At 40.9% G+C, this 21,070-nt stretch overlaps 1 protein-coding gene across 1 annotated transcript in view; it reads right to left on the bottom strand.

The window, feature by feature from the left end:
* The window catches only part of LOC148409152 (neuronal migration protein doublecortin-like), a 42,043-nt gene that overhangs the window by 11,510 nt on the left and 9,463 nt on the right, over positions 1-21,070 (bottom strand). The window contains exon 4 of the mRNA XM_088440177.1: positions 10,501-10,603. Coding sequence (XP_088296303.1) covers positions 10,501-10,603 — 103 coding nt within the window. The remainder of the gene's footprint in view (positions 1-10,500; positions 10,604-21,070) is intronic.

Raw genomic sequence — 21,070 nt, 5'->3', positions numbered from 1 at the left:
GGAGCAAAAGGCTAGGTGTGGCCTTTTTTTTTTTTTTTCTTCTTCTTCTATTTTTCTATTTTACCACCACCCGTCGGACCTGTGTTCGGTGTTTTTTATTTTTTCTTCATTTTTGAGGACTGTTTCTATTCTTCGATAGCTAGTGATTCGCCGATTCTCTGAACAGCTCCTAGCTCCGTTCATTCTCGTTCTTGTGCAGCTCTGCTAGCGTAAGTATTCGCTCAGCTGTACTAAGATAAGCATGGCTCCGTGCACCTCCACCGCATCTGTCACTTGCGACACCTGCGTTATTCTCATGGAGAGCCTTTCTCTCCTAGAGGGCCGTGTCCGTCAGCTATAGCAGAGTAGTCTGATAATCGTAGATCAGATGGACACATCTGATAGTGACAGTGCGGGCTGTAGCCCTCCCGCAATGCCGCTAGCGTCGGCTAGTGCGGGTCGTAGCCTACCTGCTAGTCCAGCTAGCATTAGCCCTAAGAAGCCTGCTAGCCGCGGTGAGCCTGTTCGGACGCATAATCGTTTTAGCCCCCTTGCTAGGCAAACTCCATCTCAGTCTACTGGCTCCCACACATTAGTTATAGGGGACTCCATCACCCGTAACATCAAGCTTAAAACGCCAGCCACCGTAATATGTATTCCTGGGGCCAGAGCACCCGACATTGAAGCTAACCTTAGGGAGCTGACACGCAAGAGGGCTAGACACCAGTCTAGTGCAAACAACACTAGCTACTCGGACATAGTGATACACGTCGGCTCCAACGATACTAGAATGAGGCAGTCTGAGATTACAAAGAAGAACATAGCTAGGACTTGTAATCTCGCTAGAAAGATGAGTCAGCATTGAGTTATTGTCTCTGGCCCTCTTCCTGCGAGAGGCAATGATGAGAGGTTCAGCAGATTATTCTCGCTTAACCGTTGGATGGCTAGTTTCTGTAGAGAGCAGGGTTTCCAGTTTGTGGATGATTGGCCCTCTTTCTGGGGCCGGCCCGACCTGCTAAAGATGGATGGCCTTCACCCTAACTGGGAAGGCGCCATCACACTTTCTCGAAACATAGATTACTGTTTGAGCCTTCCATGACTTCCCACATAAGAGCATGTCGGTCGCAGGCGAGTAGCGAGCCTGCTAGAACGGGTGTGGAGTCGTTAAGGCTAGAGTTAACCGGCACTAGGCTGGACTGCTACAACACACATAGCATATTTAGTCCAGGTCACTGCAATCCACACACTGTTTCAATACCTAATGCTGAATGCCCTAATGATAAGATTTCTGCTGAGGTGGTGTTGATTAAGGAAAATACCCGTTGTAGTCGTCAACAATCGAATTCCTACTTTACTAACATTGCGACGAGGTTTTATTTACTCAAAATACAAAGCAAGCCCCAGCCATAAAAATCTTGTTGGTATTAGTACTACCAAAATGAGGACTCAGAATAGTCCAGGAAAAATTTCCCAGTTTAAATTCGGCATCATAAATATTAGGTCAATCCGCTCAAAGCCCTTCTTGTAAATGATCTTATTACAGATCACAATCCTAAAGTGCTTGGTCTCTGCGAAACCTGGCTAAAACCAAATGAATTCTTATCATTAAATGAGGCCTCACCCCCAAACTTTGTGGGCTCACATGTTACCCTGTTAAAAAAAAAAAGGGGGGGGGGGTGTTGCCCTAATTTCATAATCTGATTTTAAACTTAGCACGAGCACTAATCACACCTTCAAGACATTTGAGGCTCTCGTTATGCGATCGAGCTCCTCACCACCATTCTATGTGGTAGTTATTTACCGTCCTCCCGGTCCATACTCTGGATTCTTAGATGAATTCCCTGAACTTACGGCTGACTTAATAACTCACACAGATAATATACTAATTATGGGTGACTTCAATATTCATATGAACTCCCCATTGGAGCCACTTACTGTAGCATTTCAAGCAATAATCGATGCATTTGGTTTTACACAAATAATAAAAGCAGCGACACACCGGAATGGTAATATCTTAGACTTAGTGTTAACTCATGGCCTAACTGCCTCAAGTATCACAATTCTGCCGCATACTAACGCTATGTCTGATCATTATCTTATAACATTTGAAGTCCTAGCTCAGTGTGGTCTTATTATCCACAACCAAGGCTTTAAGAGCCGTGATATTAACTCATCAACCACTGCTGCACTTTCTGAATTACTGCCTTCCGCAACAGCTGCCTTTCCGTCTTTCACTGGTTCAGTCAATAAGCTCGCGGATGATTTTAATACGGTTCTTTTAAATTCCCTAAACTCTATAGCGCTGCTGAAACTTAAAACTCGTCCAAAGCAGCACACTCCGTGGTTTACGGATGAAACGCGTAACTCGAGGTTTTCCGTCAGGCCTGGTGCAATAGCTTGCTGAAATATGAAGAGGCTCTTAGGTTAGCAAAAACAAATTACTTTTCCAAAATGATTAGTCTTAATAAAAACAACCCAAAATATTTATTTGACACGGTAGCACAGCTCACGCAACAGCAGCAGATTAATCATAGTTCCCTCCATTCAGCACACGATTTTATGCTATTCTTTACTCAGCGGATTCAGCTAACAAGGGACTAAATAAAAAAGGCAGCGCCACTTACCCCCTCGGCTGTGACTGTTGATGCTAGTTTGGACAATCAGGTTCAAGAAAGTCTCGGTTACCCTGTCCCAGTTTGATTTAGTATCCCTGGAGTGTCTTACACACCTGGTTAATGCAGCAAAGCCGACGTCCTGCATGCTCGACCCGCTTCCAGGCAAACTCGTTAAAGATTTATTCCCGGTCTTAGGGTCATCTGTCTTGAATATTATCAACCTGTCACTCTCCTCTGGCATTGTACCTGAAGCTTTTAAGACGGCCGTCATTCAACCATTACTTAAGAAACCTCACCTAGATCCTGAAAATCTCTTTAACTATAGGCCAGTGTCACACCTTCCGTTTATTGCCAAAATTCTTGAGAAAGTTGTAGCACAACAGCTTAGCGATTTTATGATAGACAACAATAGATTTGAACTCCTTCAGTCAGGTTTTAGGGCCAACCACTCAACTGAGACAGCCCTAGTAAAAGTGACGAATGATCTTCTCTTAGCCATGGATTCCAACATCTCATCAATATTATTACTGCTTGATCTTAGTGCCGCATTTGACACTATTGATCATCATATTCTTATAGAACGTCTTAGATCATGTGTTGGTATCTCGGGATCAGCACGTTCTTGGTTCAGATCTTACATCCTGGGAAGGACGCATAGTGTCTCTTATGGCAATGCGATCTCTGAATCTTTCTCCGTCTCATGTGGTGTCCCGCAAGGGTCAGTACTTGGTCCCTTATTGTTCAACATCTACATGATTCGTCTTGGCGATATTATACGTAAACATGCTATTAGTTTTCATTGCTATGCTGATGATACCCAACTTTATATGCCCTTAGAAATAACGGATCCGTGCAAGTGCAGTAAACTCAAGGCCTGCCTTGCCGAGATTAAACAATGGATGTCTTCCAATTTTCTGCTTCTCAACCCTAGTTTAACTGAGATGTTATTTATTGGCCCTGCTCATCATCAGCACTTGCTTAAGAATACCACGTTGAACCTGGAAAACTGTATTATTTCCCAAAGTAGTTCTGCAAAAAATCTCGGTGTGATATTTGACTCAACTCTCTCCTTTCGGACACATATTAAGAACATGACAAGAACGGCATTTTTTCACCTCCGCAATATAGCTAAGATTCGCCCTATTCTTTCTCTTAGTGATGCAGAAACATTAATTCATGCATTTGTCGCGTCGCGCCTAGACTATTGTAACGTTTTGTTTTCTGGACTTCCCACGTCCTACATTAAAAGCCTGCAGTCTGTACAGAATGCAGCAGCAAGACTATTGACAAGGACGAGAAAGTTCGATCATATTACTCCGATTCTAGCTGACCTGCATTGGCTTCCAATATACGTGAGATGTGATTTTAAGGTGCTGTTAATTACTTATAAAATTTTACACGGTTTAGCTCCTTCCTATCTTGTCGACTTAGTATCACCATATGTCCCGTCCCGACAACTTCGATCACAAAATGCCGGTTTGCTATCGACCCCACAGGCTAAAAAGAAGTCCGCGGGATCAAGGGCATTTTCCATTCGCGCGCCAGTACTATGGAATGCCCTACCTATAGAAGTTCGCGCAGCCACCTCAGTAGAAATCTTTAAATCCCAACTAAAAACACATTTATATTCAAAAACCTTAAGTTAATTGAGCCTGTCTGCAGCTCTCTTCTTTTCTCTTTTTTCCTGCCCCCCTCTTCCGGCTGGGAGAGGGGGCTAGCTAGATGGTGAGGGTTGTCTTGACCGCCTCCAATGGGCCCTGCGCTGATCGACCATCGCGGGTTAGGAGATGGGGCGTCTGCGGTCCACCTGGTTCGAATGTGGGATGGTTCCTGCCCAATGGCTTTGCCTGCTGTCAAGACATCACTGCACTATATAGCACAATATGTTTTCTGTAATTTATAGTGTTTATGTGTATGTCTGTGTTTGGTACATGCAGCATCCACTTCAACCTGTGGGCCTGGAAGGGGGCTCCTCCCACCTGTGGTCCCTTCTGGAGGTTTATGATTTTCCCCTAATTGAGGTTTTTGAGTTTTTCCTTCCCTTTCTGGGAGCTTTGACAGGGGATGCTGTTGTGTACCTTACACTGAAAGGCATCCGTGAAGCCCTTTGAGACTTCGGTGATTTAGGGCTATACAAATAAAATTTGATTGATTGATTGATTGATTCAAGAGAAGATATCAGTCAGGGTTTATGGTGCTCAGACTTCCTCCCGCTTCAAAGAATGGCCGGCAGAACAAAGACTTTTAAAGACACCTTCCCCACACACGCACACACCGACACGCACGCATGCACGTGCACGCGCACATACACACACACACACACACACACACCTGCATTCCACCATGGGACTACATACGCCAAAAGGGTATAAGAACTGAATGTGGAAGGTGAAACGTTGCCATTTTCTGCTCCGACCTGTGGAAGGACTGGCCCGAGGCATCGTGTACTTTCCCACTCTGTCTGGATTTAATCAATTGTTTCACTATGTTGTGGTATGAGCGATCTTTCAACAAAAACGAACACGCTACGAACTAGTTTAAGGCAAGAAGCTTTTTCTAGATTCCTTCAATACACAAGCATGGGCTATTGAAATGATGTGCACCATATTGTAGTGAGAGTTGGTAGATACACCTTCAAAAGTGAGCATTATCTTTGCAAGGCAAAATTCATGATCCAATGAACCACATTACATTTAAATAATATTCAAAGAAGTCACATGAAAAACATTTAAAAAGAAGAGAACAAAAATCTTGAAAAATTAACCAGCCTAAACCTCTCACCATGCAGATTAATGACTACTTTTCTACCCTTTTTATTACCACTGGGGCAGACAGATAACAGACTCCCTTTTTGTGTCCTTGTGAGCATCCCTCTGACTGCGTCCCTCAACAATCACTGTGGTGTGTATGGTGTATTCTGAGCTGTACTACCCGTAGTTTGTCACGCAATGCATGATGGGTAAGCTGGCTCCAGGTAGTGTTGTACCGCCTTTTATTACGATTGTGTCCTGCAGGTAAAGAGCTACAACTGTGTCGTAGTCCGGAGTGTCATTGTTAATAGTGTTCCCTCTAAGCTGCGAGCGTGCGAATTTACGCACTGCTCGCACGATCTCAGCGCACAAGAATGTCTATGCTGCGCATAAAACACAATGCGATACAAACGTAATAAATAATACTTAATATTATACCTCATCTTATCTGGTTAATTAGACCAATAATATTGTTTTCTGAAACATTTTGCATTGTGACAGCGAGTGACAAGTTTCCAGCCTATGAATGTTTCACTTATTCTATTCATCCAATCAAACGTAAGGACAGAAACGATCCCTGCACACCCCGTGCTAGTTAGCTAGCTAGCAACAGTGTGGAGTTAAGAGACGTCAAATGCTAACCCCTTTTACTCGGGAAACGAACGAGCAGTGACACATCCGCTCAACACGCCAAAGTAAAAAAGAAATGTGCTTCCTATAAGATGGAATGGCAATCAGAGAATATGCAAATAAAAGAATAAGCGGTGAAAGTGAGTGAGATTTATTTTTTTTTTCTTTTTCACAACTTGTGACTTGTTTATGGCCATGGTGACAAGTGCAATATACATCACACTGTCATGTCTAAAACATTTATTGCTCAAGATATGAAAAAATAATAACAACCTTGTTGAACACGAACAGAAATAGTTGTGATTTGTTTCGCAACATGGTGCATTCTTCTGGCCGCCTGGCTTTCTCGTATGCTTGCCAGGTTCAAATATAATAAATAATAACATTTCCACAGGTCTCTCTTTGAATCAATAAAACGATCAATTTATTTCCACAGCAGTTCTTCAAAAAAAAAGCACTTCAAGTAAAAGGCAAACATTACAGTGAAGAAACCGTGCACTCTAATCTGCAATCAATCTCAATTGCCCCTGTGACGCAAACCCCAAGGCTCTTAAAGGGCCAGTATCATGGACCTCTCTCCCAGATTTAAAGGGACAGTAACATAAATGTCCACTGGGCAGTGAGCCAAAACAACCAATCAACAAATTTAAAAAACTGACATTTAAATTAACTTTGGGATTTTAGGATCAAAACGAATAATAATTCCAAATGCTGTGACTTGGCTCCTACAAACATGGCAACCATAGATGCATCGCTCTCCCATATTAGTCCTGGACGACGCTTTTTACCTCGGCTATGCCCTCATAAATGACAGGCTATGTGCCCAAAAGCAAAGTACTGGTCTTTACATATGTTTAAAAGTTGTTGGACATCATCAGGTCATGCTGTACCCTTCATTTCTTAGAGTTCCAAGCAGCCTTGCATCATCATTCTATGGCCGCAGCTAGGCCCCTGGATATGCTCAGAGCCCCCACTCCTTCCTTGCTCATTAATGACAGAATATGAGTCATGTGATATAGGTTACTTTAGGGGCGACATCAGATATGCACACAGCGACTCACTGTGTGCATGTCTGAAGTTGCTCACCTTGGTCCAATGCCTGCTCAGGGAATTTGTGTGAAGGCTCAGGCACATTCAAAATTAGAGGGAACATTGATTGTTAGTGGTGGACTGTCAGGGCCAGCAAGGCCTTCTCTGCTGGCCTAACATAACCTGACCTCATTATCATGACTATAATAATTATAATACCTTTAATGAAAGTCAATTTCATTTTAAATTCATTTTTACTAAATATATAGATACAGTGGGCCCCCGGTTTACGAACTCCCTCTTATACTAACATTTCATCTTACGAACATGAACCACGGCGTTTTTTATCCCCCCCTTACGCACAGTCTTACGAACATTCCAACATGCCCTAATATGCCGGTCAATGTGTCTGTGCTATTTTTTTTCGCTTTGCTGCGTCAATAAAATCAATTGTTCCCGCATGTCATTGTGACGCTAATATGCTATTGCTCTTACAATGTCAAAGTCACTGTCTCAGTCACAGTGTCAGTCACGGAGATGCCGATACGCTATTGGTCGATTAAGTGTGTGTGTATGTATATATATATATATATATATATATATATATATATATATATATATATATATATACACACACACACACACACACACACACACACACACACACACACACAGTGGGCCCCCGTGTTACGAACTTAATCCGTTCAGCGGCTACGCTCGTAACTCGAACTGCTCGATGACGGGCAATCCAAACCTATGTTAATTCGTGAATGCGTGCACGCGTGCAAAAACCTTGGGTAAAAACATCACGACTTTATACACATATTAAAAATGAGTAACATAACCTACTGTACAGTTAAATTAAATAACATAAATATACAAAGGAAAAATGACATTTACCTTTGGGGCGACGTGACTTGAGCTGGGTGGAGACGGAGGAGAGCAGAGACCAACTCGCAGAATTTATTGATTTATTTTCTTACTTCCCCGGCAAGGAAAGTCTTGCCCTTAGAAGATTGCCGAGCGGTTCCATCCATACTCACGAGCAAGGTTAACTATGCATGCGCCTCCTTCGTATTTTTTATAACTCATTTTTTATAACTACCTCATTTACGAACTTTTCAACTTACGAACGTGGACCGCAGCGTTTTTTTGTCCCCCTCTTACGCACAAACCTTTCGTCTTACGAACAATCCAACATGCCGGTCAATGTGCACAAACCTTTCGTCTTACGAACAATCCAACATGCCGGTCAATGTGTATGTAGACGAGCAATCCAACATGCCGGTCAATTTGTCCGTACTATATTTTTCGCTTTACTGCAACAATAAAATCAATTGTCTCGCATGTCACGGTAACACCGATAAGCTATTGCTCTTACAATGTCACAGTCCCGGTCTCAGTCATGGAGATGCGGATATGCTATTGGCCCGCGTCACGTCAATCACAGAAATGCCGATATGCTATTGGCCGAACACCTTCATCTAGCTTGATGGCACAGCTAGTCGGGATGGAAGGAAGGAGAGAAAATGAGTGAAAAACGTAAGGAAGGAATGTTGTGTATGGCTGTAACCGCTCGGCAATCTTCTAAGGGCAAAACTTTCCTTGCCAGGGGACGGACCTCAGTCGACAACAAAATGGAGAGGCTTCTTCTATTATGGATTAAAGAGAAGGAAATCGCCGGTGATATGTTCTAGTTTAAGAAAAGTTCTTGAAAATAAATAAATAAATAAATTCTGCGAGTTAATCTCTGCTCCCCTCCGCCTCCACCCAGCTCAAGTCACGTCGCCCCAAAGGTACATGTCATTTTTCCTTTGTATATTTATGTTATTTAATTTAACTGTACAGTAGATTATGTAACTAATTTTTAATGTGTATCAAGTTGTTATGTTTTTACCTAAGGTTTTTGCACGCGTTGCACGCATTCACAAATTAACATAGGTTTGGATTGCCCGTCATACAAGCAATTCGAGTTACGAGCGTAGCCGCTGAACGGATTAAGTTCGTAACACGGGGGCTCACTGTATATATATATTAGATATTTTTTTATTCATAAAATTATTCTCCATATTCTGTTCTTTTTGTGTCATATTATATCCATTTGGTTACGCTCCTTCTAGTGTAGAGGTAAGATTTTAAGCCCAAGCCCGACCCGGGCGTAATCCGGCTTCTATCTCGCTTTTTTTAATAAATATGTTTGTAAAAATGTATACTAAAACGATGTGTGGAATGTGGATACTAAACTAAGGAATTGCCATGTGAATTAACCAGACCTGGGTTTCACCTTATCGGCTTTATTGCAGCTAACTTGTGTCATCAGGCTGTATATAATCTGCCTTAGCAGAAGCCAGCGCATTCGCATCAACACAGTGCGGGAATCTGCGTTTAGTGAGCGGCCCGTATAACTTAATAGACAGCTGTAAAAGCAAATCAACTCATAAGATCACCATCTAGAGGCCTCACGTTGAACGTGACATGAGTGGATGCTCACTGCAGGAAGGCGGTGGAATGCTCAAAAAGCAAGCTACGCGGTGTTGGCTTTGGCTAGAGGTGTAGCGTAACTATTAGTTAATCTGTCCCGATTTGGCCATATTCAATAGTTCTGCTGGGAGTGCCTTTTGTATGCAAAGGATCGATTTGGTTTTTGGAGCTACACTTGATTAGCAGACTTCAATTGTTTAATCAAGGCAGCAACGAGACACCAAAGCATGGCTGGACACATGCGCTACGGTGCTTTTAAAAACTTCTTGGGACACCTGAGTGGATATACAATATTGTACATCTTAGTTCAAAGGTAAAGAGAGCTCCTCAATGCGCTGCAGTGCTTTTAAAAAACTTTTGGGAACACCCAAGTGGATACACTGTACATCTCAGTGCCAAGAGAAAGAGCATGAAGAGGTCAAGAAAAATTGGGAGATATTGAAAAGATTGTGATTGCCACTTGTTTAGGTGAATGCAAGCCTTTTCTTTACTTATTGTTTCATTTTTAATATGTTTGTTATTTTATTTCGTTCATATTCAGTCAATAGTAAATAAATAAAATGTTATTCTTATATTAAACTGGATATTTTTTTATTTTTATTTTTTTAATGTTCTGACAGCATCACGTATAATGACAAGTTTTAATGGTTGATGTGGGTGTGATGTTTAAAAGCTCCGGAAAATAGCCTGTGTAGCCCAGTAATGCGTACGTCTGCTCATGCGGGCTAATCATTCGAGAGTCTGACATCACAGAAGGTGATGTGAACGTCACGGCCCACTACTGCATTGTTATGTTTAGTAACAAGAAGACTGAACGATATAACAAGCACCACATGCAATAAAGCCTATTTTTTCACACTTGAGACAAAATAATAAACAGTTCTCAAATACCGCTGTACAGTTGCAGTACAATTAAAAAAAAAAAATACTGCTCAATAAATCAAGCATTATTCCTGTGCCCTCCCCCCACCCCCAGTGTTAATTGTGAATGTTTGCCTCATGCACAAAATAACTACCATTCTCATCCAGCGAGAAGTCATCCTGGGCGTAGCGGAACTTCTCAGGTCCACATGCAACAAAGACATCTTCATCGCCAAAGAAATCCTGAAGGCAAGTAACCTACAAGGTAAAAAATAGATAAAAAGAAACCATAAGCAGCAGCAATACATAATTATCTGGCAATTTCACAAAAAGTAAAGGGGAAAAAAACAAAGCCGATTAGCCAGTCAGTAGTAATCAGTTGAGTAAAGCACGTGTACCAATCAATCATGGGTTAGCAATTACATCAGATGTTCTTAATTGTTGAGATGATTTAGTATTGTTGTTGATTCATATAGTGATTATACATTTGACACCTTTTTATTAGATATCAGGGTAGCAACACGTTCCACACATTTCATGTGCATTCTGGGTCATGTTAGTGATAACGGTTGTTGAAGTCTTTTCAGTTGCCATCAGGGCCTTGTCAATTGCTCCCCCCATGCATTTCTACCCTTTAGGGCTGGAACCTCCATGTAACCTAGGGATCTCTAAAATAATAAAACTAGGGGTAACGAGGATGGGCCTCAGAGCGTGGCAGTACTGCAGCCCTTATATTCCTTTCTCATTCTTCTCATGCATGAGCAGATACGTGCCGTCTCTCTTTCTTATTTAAAATATTGGGTTCGGCAGGTGTCAGATCAGTAAACCTAACAACTGATGAAAGTAAAATTTAGTTATTTGAACACAAGAGGCTCTGTGCATGGCGGAAAAAGAAGACAGCATGCTGTGGGGCTGTGTGACCAGTGCAGGTACTGGCAATCTTGTTTAAGTTGAAGTTCACAAGGATTCAGTATCAGCAGATTCTTGAAAAGGTTCAAGAACCAGTGACAAAGTCGAAGTTGCGCCACGGCTGGATACTTCAACAACACAATGACACTAAACACTGGTCAAATTCTACTAAGGCATTCATGCAGAGGAACAAGTAAAACGCTCTGGAATGGTCATCTCAGTCCCCAGACCTAAATGTTACTGAAAATCTGCGGTGTGATTTAAAGCGGGCAGTCCATGCTCAGAAACCATAAAACCTGACTGAACTGGAGGTGTTTTGTAAAGAAGAAAATACCTTCAGCCATTATCCAGAGTCCAGGCTCTCATTGGAAGCCATAGGAAGCGTTTAGAGGCTGTTATTGCTGCAAAAGGAGGCGCTACTAAATATTGATGTCATTTTTATGTTGGGGTGCCCACATTTATGCACCTTCCTACTTTTGCTTAAATATTTATGGCACACTTTCTGTAAATGCTATGAACATTTCACTTCTCAAATATCACAGTGTTTATCTGCTATATGATATTTTTACTGAAATTGCTGACCCACCAACGATTTATAAAGGAAAATCTTGAAAAAGATCAGGGGTCCCCAAAGTTTTTCATGGCAAGTCACTGGCCTGCATGATAAGTTATGTTTTTCAAATTTGTTCTTGCTCTCAGGACATAAAATACTTGAGGTATCTACCTTGCACTCTAAAAAACTCCTCTGAGCTACCAACTTGTCAGTGGTGGCTGTAAATTCTTGTGTTGAATAGTTGCTGGCATAAGTTTGCCACCACAGTTTCTTGGCAAATAAGACATACAGCCTTGGACCAGACTACACTAAAATAAATACATATTTTTGCATCCATTCTTTCTTAAACACCCAGTCAATTTTTTTTTTCTCTGACATTGCTGCAGATGTGTTCTGGTCTGACCAGTAGAAGAGCGGTAATTGAAAATGGCTCATTCGATGTCTTCATCTGATCTACACTCACAATTTCCAAACTTCACTACAAACCTCTGTGACCTATGCGTAACCTTGGTACTCATTCACCCACATCCTGATGTGTAAGTCTGTGTAAATCTTAATGTGACAATGAAACAACCAAATTTGACGAGTAAGACCCGATGTGTATTACAAAAGGCTCACTCACTCAGCATATCCCAGTCAGTGAAAATTTAGAATCCATTCCAGCAAGGCTTATTGCCATGACAACCACTTCTGCAGTGTGGCCAAGAGCAGCCAGAATGCAAAAACCGACAGTTCTTTCTCCTCTTAGTATATTTAGTCATTATGACTCCAAACACATGTCTGCAGCCATCTCCCATGCTGCAAATCATTCCCTGAATCTTTTTTTTTCCCTTCTTGCAAGACATTCTATCCTTGTTGGATGCATTTTCACACCATTGCTGCTCATATGAATGAATACAATACATATATAATTGTTTTTTAAGCAGTATATGCATTCAGTGCTTCAGAGAAAAAAAACACTTTGCCAATTTTAACAGATTTCCCAAATAGCATGCGGCATTAATTAAATGAAAGCCAACCTACTATTCATTTAGTATACACTAGAGTCAAACCAGACATTGCAATCTAAAAAGGCTGCAGATAAGATAAAGATTGATTTACTATTAAATTTCTTCAACAATACACCTTTTAAGCGAGATGGCAACAATTAACCTCCGTCAGCAAAGAAAAAAAATCATTTCAGTTGGCTCAAGAGGTGGAAATTTACTGCCGTATGTATTGGCCCTCACCCTGCTTGACTAAACCGACAAGCAGCAGTGTTTGAAGGGAAAATGAGAGCGATTTATCTTAAAGTGAGGACAAAGGTGTGTCTGATGCCTATACTACACTAAAGGTTAAAAAAAACAAATACTGTCTTGTAGCGCCTCTGCTGTTAGGCAGGGAGCTACTGGGCTAGGTTCAAAGTTCGGCGGAGTGGCACCAGAGTGAAAAGGAGAGTGTGTGTGTGTGCGTGTGTGTGTGTGTGGTGTGTCTGTGTAAAATCTTAATCTTGGCGTGTCTTGTTGCAGTGACACCGTTGAGGTGAAAGATTTGGAGAGCATTAGCAGTTAGAGCTGTTAACAGTCCGGTGAGTTCTTACTGACTATAATCAGGGAACAGGTGTGCCCAGATTCAATTAGGCTATGGTAGTTACCACTTCCTTCGTGGGGGAGGGGGACCTTAAACTATGTTGGTATGAACAAATAGTCTTTAATTGAAATGTTCACCTAAGTGAACATACTGTATACTCATTTATATTCATTTATATATATTTATAAAAATATATATGTATATAGATAGGTTGACTTGTTCCACAATGTTAGTTGTGTTAGTTGTTGAGGTGCACTTCAGTTTGTTTTCATTTCTTTTCCCTTTTTGTTCTATTTATATTTTACTGGGGTTACATTCTCCCCACCTGTCCTAATGTATGCCCTTGTACATTACACAACTTCTACTCTTGGATGTCCAGGAGTAGTTAAAGCATCCATGACCACCATGATGAGACTTGAAACAAAGACTGAACTTAATTAATGGGTTGCCCAATTCATGATAAGTCAGTCTCTCAACAGGTTTCCTGTGTCTAGTTGATTGTCTGATGCTGTCACCAGTAGCGGTATTGCTAAATAAATTATCCTAAAAATGAGAAATATATAAATTTTTATGAAGTCATAACCTTCATTGATTGTAAACGTTCACCCGAAGAGACTGCCGGATATAGGATCCGGCAGATCTGTCCACACCAGCTGGGCTCCCTTTGTGCCTAGGATGTGGTTTCCTAGCAACCAGACCTAGCAACTATTGCTATGCAATGGTAGGAGGAGGAGCGGAAAAATGTCAGGGCGGGGCAGGCACTGCATCAATAACGCTTCCACCAAATCACTTTGAACACATTGTGGATGAATTCTACTACCACTGCCGCACACAAAGAAATTGTGACATTTAAACATGAGCCTTCAGCACATTTCATGACAAACATCAATTAATTGGATAAACAATTAATCCTTGCAGTTATGACAATCCCTAGTCTGATAAGGTTGCATGACAAGATTCTTAACTTTGTATCATTTAGAGAATATTGTGATGTATGGGCCCCCCACAAGACCCTTTGCAAATTTACCAGGGGAATTAGAATCATATTATTTGTACGTGTATTCTTTAAATAGCTTCAACTGGGATTGGCACTAGCAAGCCCCGCTACCTTTGTGAGGGTAAGAGACTATAGAGAATGCACAAGCGACTTCATTTGGCATCCGACAACCTAACAGCAAAAGGTGTGGTTCTTCTTTCAAATGTCTATTTATTGATTTTAAAAACCCTCAATGACAGAAATGTAACAGGATCACGTACAAATGAGGGATTTCCATGTGTAAAAAAAAGCAAAAAACGAAAAACAAAAAACGAAACCCTAATTCCCCAGACAGCATACAATTATTCACACACACACAACACAACACATACATACACGGGGTAAACAAAATAAACATACACATACATGCAACCTATGCATACATACTCATGGCCTGCATGGGCTGTATTAAAAAAAAAAAAAGCAACACACAATAGATACATATACACACAGGCCATGGTAAGATGTCTATTAAAGTACATTAAAAAAATAAAATTAAATTTAAAAAATGACAAAAAATACCTTACTCTGAAACAGCAGGATTAGGAATCTCAAAAACAGTCAAAAAGGGGAGCCATGTTCTGAAAAATCCATTGGCAGAACCACGGAGTGTGAATCGTATCTTTTCCAAGTCCATACACAGTATTAAATCCCTCATTCAGTGTGCATGAGAGAGGGGGAGTCGGATCCTTCCATTTTAGTAATATACACCTTCCAAGAAATAAGGATAAATATTAAAGCAGTTTTTTAGAAGATCAAGATAAGCTCAGGTCTGGGGCAACTCCACCAAATATGGCGGTTAAAGGTTTCGGTTCAATATTGCAACATAAAACCTCCGACAAAGTGCAGAAAATCGACTTCCAGAAGATAGGTAAAGATGGACAAGACCAAAACGTGTATTAACATAGCTGGTTCACCCAAACATCTGTCACAAGTCAAATCCACATTAGGATAAATGGATGCCAGTTTAACTTTAGAATAGTGAACCCTGTGGACAACTTTGAATTGTATAAGTGTATGGCGAGAGCACATTGAAACTGAGTGTACCTGATAAAGAATTGACTCCCACACCTCATCAGATAATGTGACCTGCAGGTCCTGCTGCCAGACGGACTTGATGGCAGCCAGAGATGGACAATGTATTTTACAAATTAGAATAATAATTCTGAAAGTTTGGCAAAAATAATCCACCTGATTGTCGTGGCCGTTGAACAGTCTTCCTTAGGCAGTGGTTCTTAAACTTTTTGGAGGCACTGAACCCTACCAGTTTCATTTGGTCATTCACCCAACCCTTACATTTATATTGTGTGTGTGTGTGTGTGTGTGTGTGTGTGTGTGTGGGGGGGGGGGGGGGGGGGGGGGGGGGGGAGAGATGCTGTCGCAATCTCTCAGTGGCCGAGACCGTGCTGAGTGCTGACTGAGAAGGAGGGCTCACTCTGCTGCTTATCCAACGCTCTCAAAGCGGACCGGTAGGGAGTCTCACTCAGACACATATACAGCCCTCTCTAAGCAGTCACCGAACCCTACATGTTTCATATGCTCCTTCACCGAACTCTTACATTTATATTGTCGACCGGGGGGGTGGCCGAGACCATGCTGACAGTTATTATTGTGGTGACAATGCTGCGCTATCGTTAGCTTAGCTCAGTAGGACCGGTGGACCTCTGCGGCGGAGGCAAAAAAAAAAAAAAAAAAAAAACCTCTGCGCCACCGAACCCCTGAGATCGTCTCACCAAACCCCTAAGGTTCGATCAAACCCAGGTTAAGAACCACTGATCTAGGGTGTCTACAATTCCAAATAAAAGACAGAAGTAGTGAGTCTAAAGATTTAAAAAATGATTTCGGGATCAGAACGGGAAGACACTGAAAATAGTATAACTATTTAGGCAGCAACATCATTTTCACTGCATTAATTCAACCTATCAGGGAAAGTAATAACAGGGACCACTTAAGACAAAAGCTGTTTTGCTAAGGCAAATAACATGGGGCTTAAAGGACAGCCATGCCTTGACAGTTTGTTAAAACTGAGGCCAATGGAGAAAATACAACTTTATCCAAGAACAAAACTTAGGGCCAAAACCAAATTTTTCCAGAGTGAAAAACAAATAATCCCAGTTGACCTTATCAAAAGCCTTTTCGTCATCCATGGAGACCACACATTCTGCCAGGCAATTACTGGGTGTGTACACTATGTCAAACAGGTGTCTAATGTTGTAGAAAGAATGGTGGTTTTTAACGAAACCAGTCTAGTCCGGCGAAATAACAGTGGAGAGCACCTTGTCCAAACAACAGGCCAGCAACTTCGCCAAAATCTTGACATCGGTGTTTAATAATGATATGGGCCTATAAGAGGAACAGTCCAATGGGTTCTTATCCTTCTTTAGAAGCAAAGAAATGCAAGCCTGATTGCACCTAGGAGGGCTGGCATTGGTCTCCAACGACTCAGTGAAAACTAAAAGTAGAAAGGGCGAAAGATCCTTGGGAACGACATACCAGCAACGACATCTCAAGAGTAAGAGGGGTGTGATCTGAAATTATGATACTTTCATATCTGCATGACCCGAGATTTGAAAGCAGCAAGTTATCAATAAAAAAGTAGTCGATATGTTTGTAAGGGTGATGTACATGAGAAAAGGAAGAGTAGTCCTTACCATTTAGATACAAAAAGTGATATGGGTCAGTGACACTAAAGTCCTGAAGGAAAGATTTCATGTACAAAGCTGATTTGTTCGGGCTGGGGGTCTTGGAGGAGGACTGATCCAATGAAGTGTCCATAAAACAATTAAAATCACGCCCCAAAATTAAAGAACGCAAGTTTAGATCCGGTAACTTAGACAAAACATTTTGAAAAAATTGAACAGTCAAAATTGGAAGCATAAACATTGACCAATGGCACAAGTTTATGACCCAGCCTACCTGAGACAATAATACATTGTCCATTATTATCAGAAATAACATTGGAATGTACAAAAGGTACATTTTGATCAATCAAAATAGCTGCACCTCTGGCTTTTGCACTGATTTTAGAACGAAAGTATTGCCCAGACCAACATTTCCCCGACCGCCAATGATCCTGACCCCCCAGGTGTGTTTCCTGTAGGAAAATTACCCCTGATCTGAGGTGTTTCAATCGTTAACACCTTTTTATGTTTCACTGGATGGTTTAGCCCCTTTACATTCCAGCGAACAAAGTTGAGGTTACTGTTCATAAAATTGCCATTGAACAAGAAAAATGACAAATATGACAATAAAAATAATATGAGGGAAAGGAGGAAAAGACAAAAAAAAACAGGAAAGAAAAAAAAGGGGGACAGGAAACAAACATGCACACTAGCACATTCACACATACATTTACACTTGCTGTCTCATACACCCCAGAACCAAAACAGAATTGGTTGCAAACCAAAAACTGCGACTCTTCACAACTCCACAGCTCCACATTAAAATTCAAAAATATAATTCCCTTGCTGAGGCTCTAGCACGCACTCAATGTCTTTGAACTCATGTTGAACCAAAAGGGCAAGGAACATCAACCCACAGGTTTTAAAAGATGAGACCAAAGGGAGAAAAATAGAGAAGATGCAAACAAATAATACAAGAAAAGGAATGATAATAATAATAATATAATTTTAAACAGACTATGATGAACGCCGGAGTCACATAGTAAAGACATGGTGAAGACCAACAGTCATTGTGAGTCAAAACAAAACAATGTTGAACGCCGGAGTCACATAGTAAAAACCAACAGTCATTGTGAGTCAAAACAAAATAAAACAAAAAGCAGAAACCAAGCGAGTCGGTTAGACACCGCCGGACTCACAGTACTCGCTGATTCCCATCTGTGAACTTGATCAACCCAATAGGCCCGGAAACAAAGAAAGCCAACGCTTCTCACCATCCGGATATGTGATTCGCAGCTTTGCTGGGAAGAGCAGAGACGGACGGAGACCTTTCTTGTAAAGTTGGGTCATGACGTCCCGATACTTGTGTGGTTCTTGAAAGGATACTTAATAATGTGACACTTAATGTGATACAAGGTCACCCAGTGGAAGTAAACAGGGTTTTGCTCTACTCCAAAAGACTCACATGAGATGAAAAAGGAAGGGCTTTAAACATGTGTTTTCTTCATCAGACAAAAATTAAACACAAAAGAGTGTCAACACTTATCTCGGGAACACTCAATTATGAACACATCTGAAATCAGTGATGATGATGGGGGATATGTTAAAATAATTGGAAAAAATAGAAGGAGCCGCTGTAATAAACGTATATGCTCCACTGGCAATTATAAACGTATATGCTCCACCGGGAAGCAACTGGTGTAACATCCTAAATTTAATGGTAGATTCTCAAGGTGTGGTACTTTAATTTCAAGCTCGACCCCACATTAGACACTTCAAACCCAACAAACCAAGTTTCATTACTCATGAGAAAGGTTAAGACTTATCTGATAGAAATGGGAATAATGGATGTCTGGTGGGAGTTACACCCTTCGACCAGGGCCTAAACACACTATTTAAGTCTATTTAGAGTTTATGCCCGACTTGACTTTTTTATGTTTAATACAGATAAGTTCAAGGTTAAAGGCTGTATTATATTGACAAGGGACCTTTCTGGCCACAGTCGTATATCACTGTTAATTCAGTTCGCTAGGAAGAGACTCAATTCCAATATATTTAATGACCCTGGTACTGTTACAAAAACTTAAGGAAGACGAAGTTTTTCTGAAGTCAATGACATGGGAGAGGTTCATTCCACTATTTTGTGGGACACGCTTAAAGCTGTTATGAGGGGCAATCTAATTTCTATAACATCAAATCACAAGCACATCAACGGGCAAACGCTCTTCTAAGACTTACAAGAAAAATTGAAACGGAAACAACAGGAAGATACAACCCAGCCAAATCTTGCTGTGAAGATGGAAATTAAAAGGTTACAGCAGAAATTAACGATACCTTTACACAGGAAGCCCAAAAAACGAATCTTCTTAAAACATAAATATGATGAAATGGGGTGGGGTGGGGGGGGGGGGGCAACAAAATACTTGGTCTGTAAGTTAAGAAAACAACAAGAAGAGAATACAATATATAGAATAAGACATCCCACAACTGATGTATTGGAGACAGAGCATGGGAAAATTCAGGATAGCTTTGAAACTTTAATGAAATCTGTAGTCTCAGCCTAGGGCTGCAGAGGAGAATGAGAGAATTTCCTTAGCTCACTGCATTTGCTTGTGATAAGAGTCAAAAAATGAGGACTTGAAGCAAATTATGATAGAAGAAATTGATGCAGCTATCTGCAGGCTGAAACCAAGGAAGGCGGTAGGCCCTGATGGGTATGACAGGTATCGCAGTCTAAGGCAAATATTAAACCCACTGCTACTGAGAACATTTAATTCCTTGTTTACAGGATGGGGTCATTCCGCCTTCCTGGAGAGAGGCAACCACATCTATTATCCCAAAAGAAGGAAAAGACAAAACACAGTGTGGAAACTACAGACCATTTAGCGTCCTTAATATATATTATAAACTATTTACATCCATTTTCTCTCGCAGACTTGAGAAATTGATGTAAAGTGAAATTATACTACCGTATTTTCCGCACTATAAGGCACGCCTAAAAGCCTTATTTTTTTTTAAAAGCTGATGGTGCGCCTTATAATCAGGTGCACCTTATATATGAATCAATATTGAGATTGGGATTTGTAGCTGGGGAATGGACTGATAAAGTAAGCTTTACCTGTTTCTTTTGTGTGTTGACAGATGAACAAGGTTGGTCATATTAACATTGAGTTATTATGCTATTGAGATTTTAGAGTTATTATTGTTATGACTTTGAGTATTACTATATTGTGATTGAAAAAGTTTTAAAATACATCATTAATTGAGGGTGCGCCTTATAACCCGGTGCACCTTATATATGGAAAAAGTTTTAAAATGTCATTAATTGAGGGCGCGCCTTATTATCTGGTGCACCTTATAGTGCGGAAAACGGTACATATATAGACTAATACAGTAATCCCTTGTTTTTCGCGTTTCAACGTGGCACTTTCACCGTTCCATATCCAGTTCCATTGACTGGAGGGAACACTATTAGAAGAACATTATCCGATATTTCAGGAATATAAAAGTATGAACAGAAATTGTTGGGGGGAACTGTGGCTTGGCGGTAGCTAACCACTACCACATTTTCTGGGCTTGCCCAAAATTGAAGGACTTCTGGTCGATTGTCCCGACCTCCTTAAATACTGTTTAAGGTGCATATACCCTTGAGTTTTGATGCTTTATATTTGGGACACGTTCCCCACCTGGAAGGGGGCAGAGACAAAAAGCTGCGACTACTCCTGGTGGCCAGTAAAGAAAAAAAAAAACAAACAATTACAATTACAAGGAGATGGCTCAGCCCAAAGCAACCTACCTTGAACAAATGGATCGGAATAAAATTTTCAAAATGGAAAAACTTGCATTCATGTGTGTGTGTGTGTGTATATGTTGGGTAACCTCAACTCTAACCACGAAGTGGAACGTCTTGTCTGAAGCTGCACCTCTCCACGTTTTTTAAATGAACTGGATTGCCAACAAAGCAAAACATGACCACACAATAACGTTTAGTTGCACATTTTCTACATTGAAATTTTGTGAATAATAACTTAAATGTT

The sequence above is a fragment of the Hippichthys cyanospilos genome, chromosome 18, assembly GCF_059441005.1.
Source record: "Hippichthys cyanospilos isolate Australia breed blue-spotted pipefish chromosome 18, RoL_Hcya_1.0, whole genome shotgun sequence".
Taxonomy (NCBI): Eukaryota; Metazoa; Chordata; class Actinopteri; order Syngnathiformes; family Syngnathidae; genus Hippichthys; species Hippichthys cyanospilos.
The sequence above is the reverse complement of the archived record's forward strand: the minus strand, read 5'-3'. Positions and strand labels throughout refer to the sequence as shown.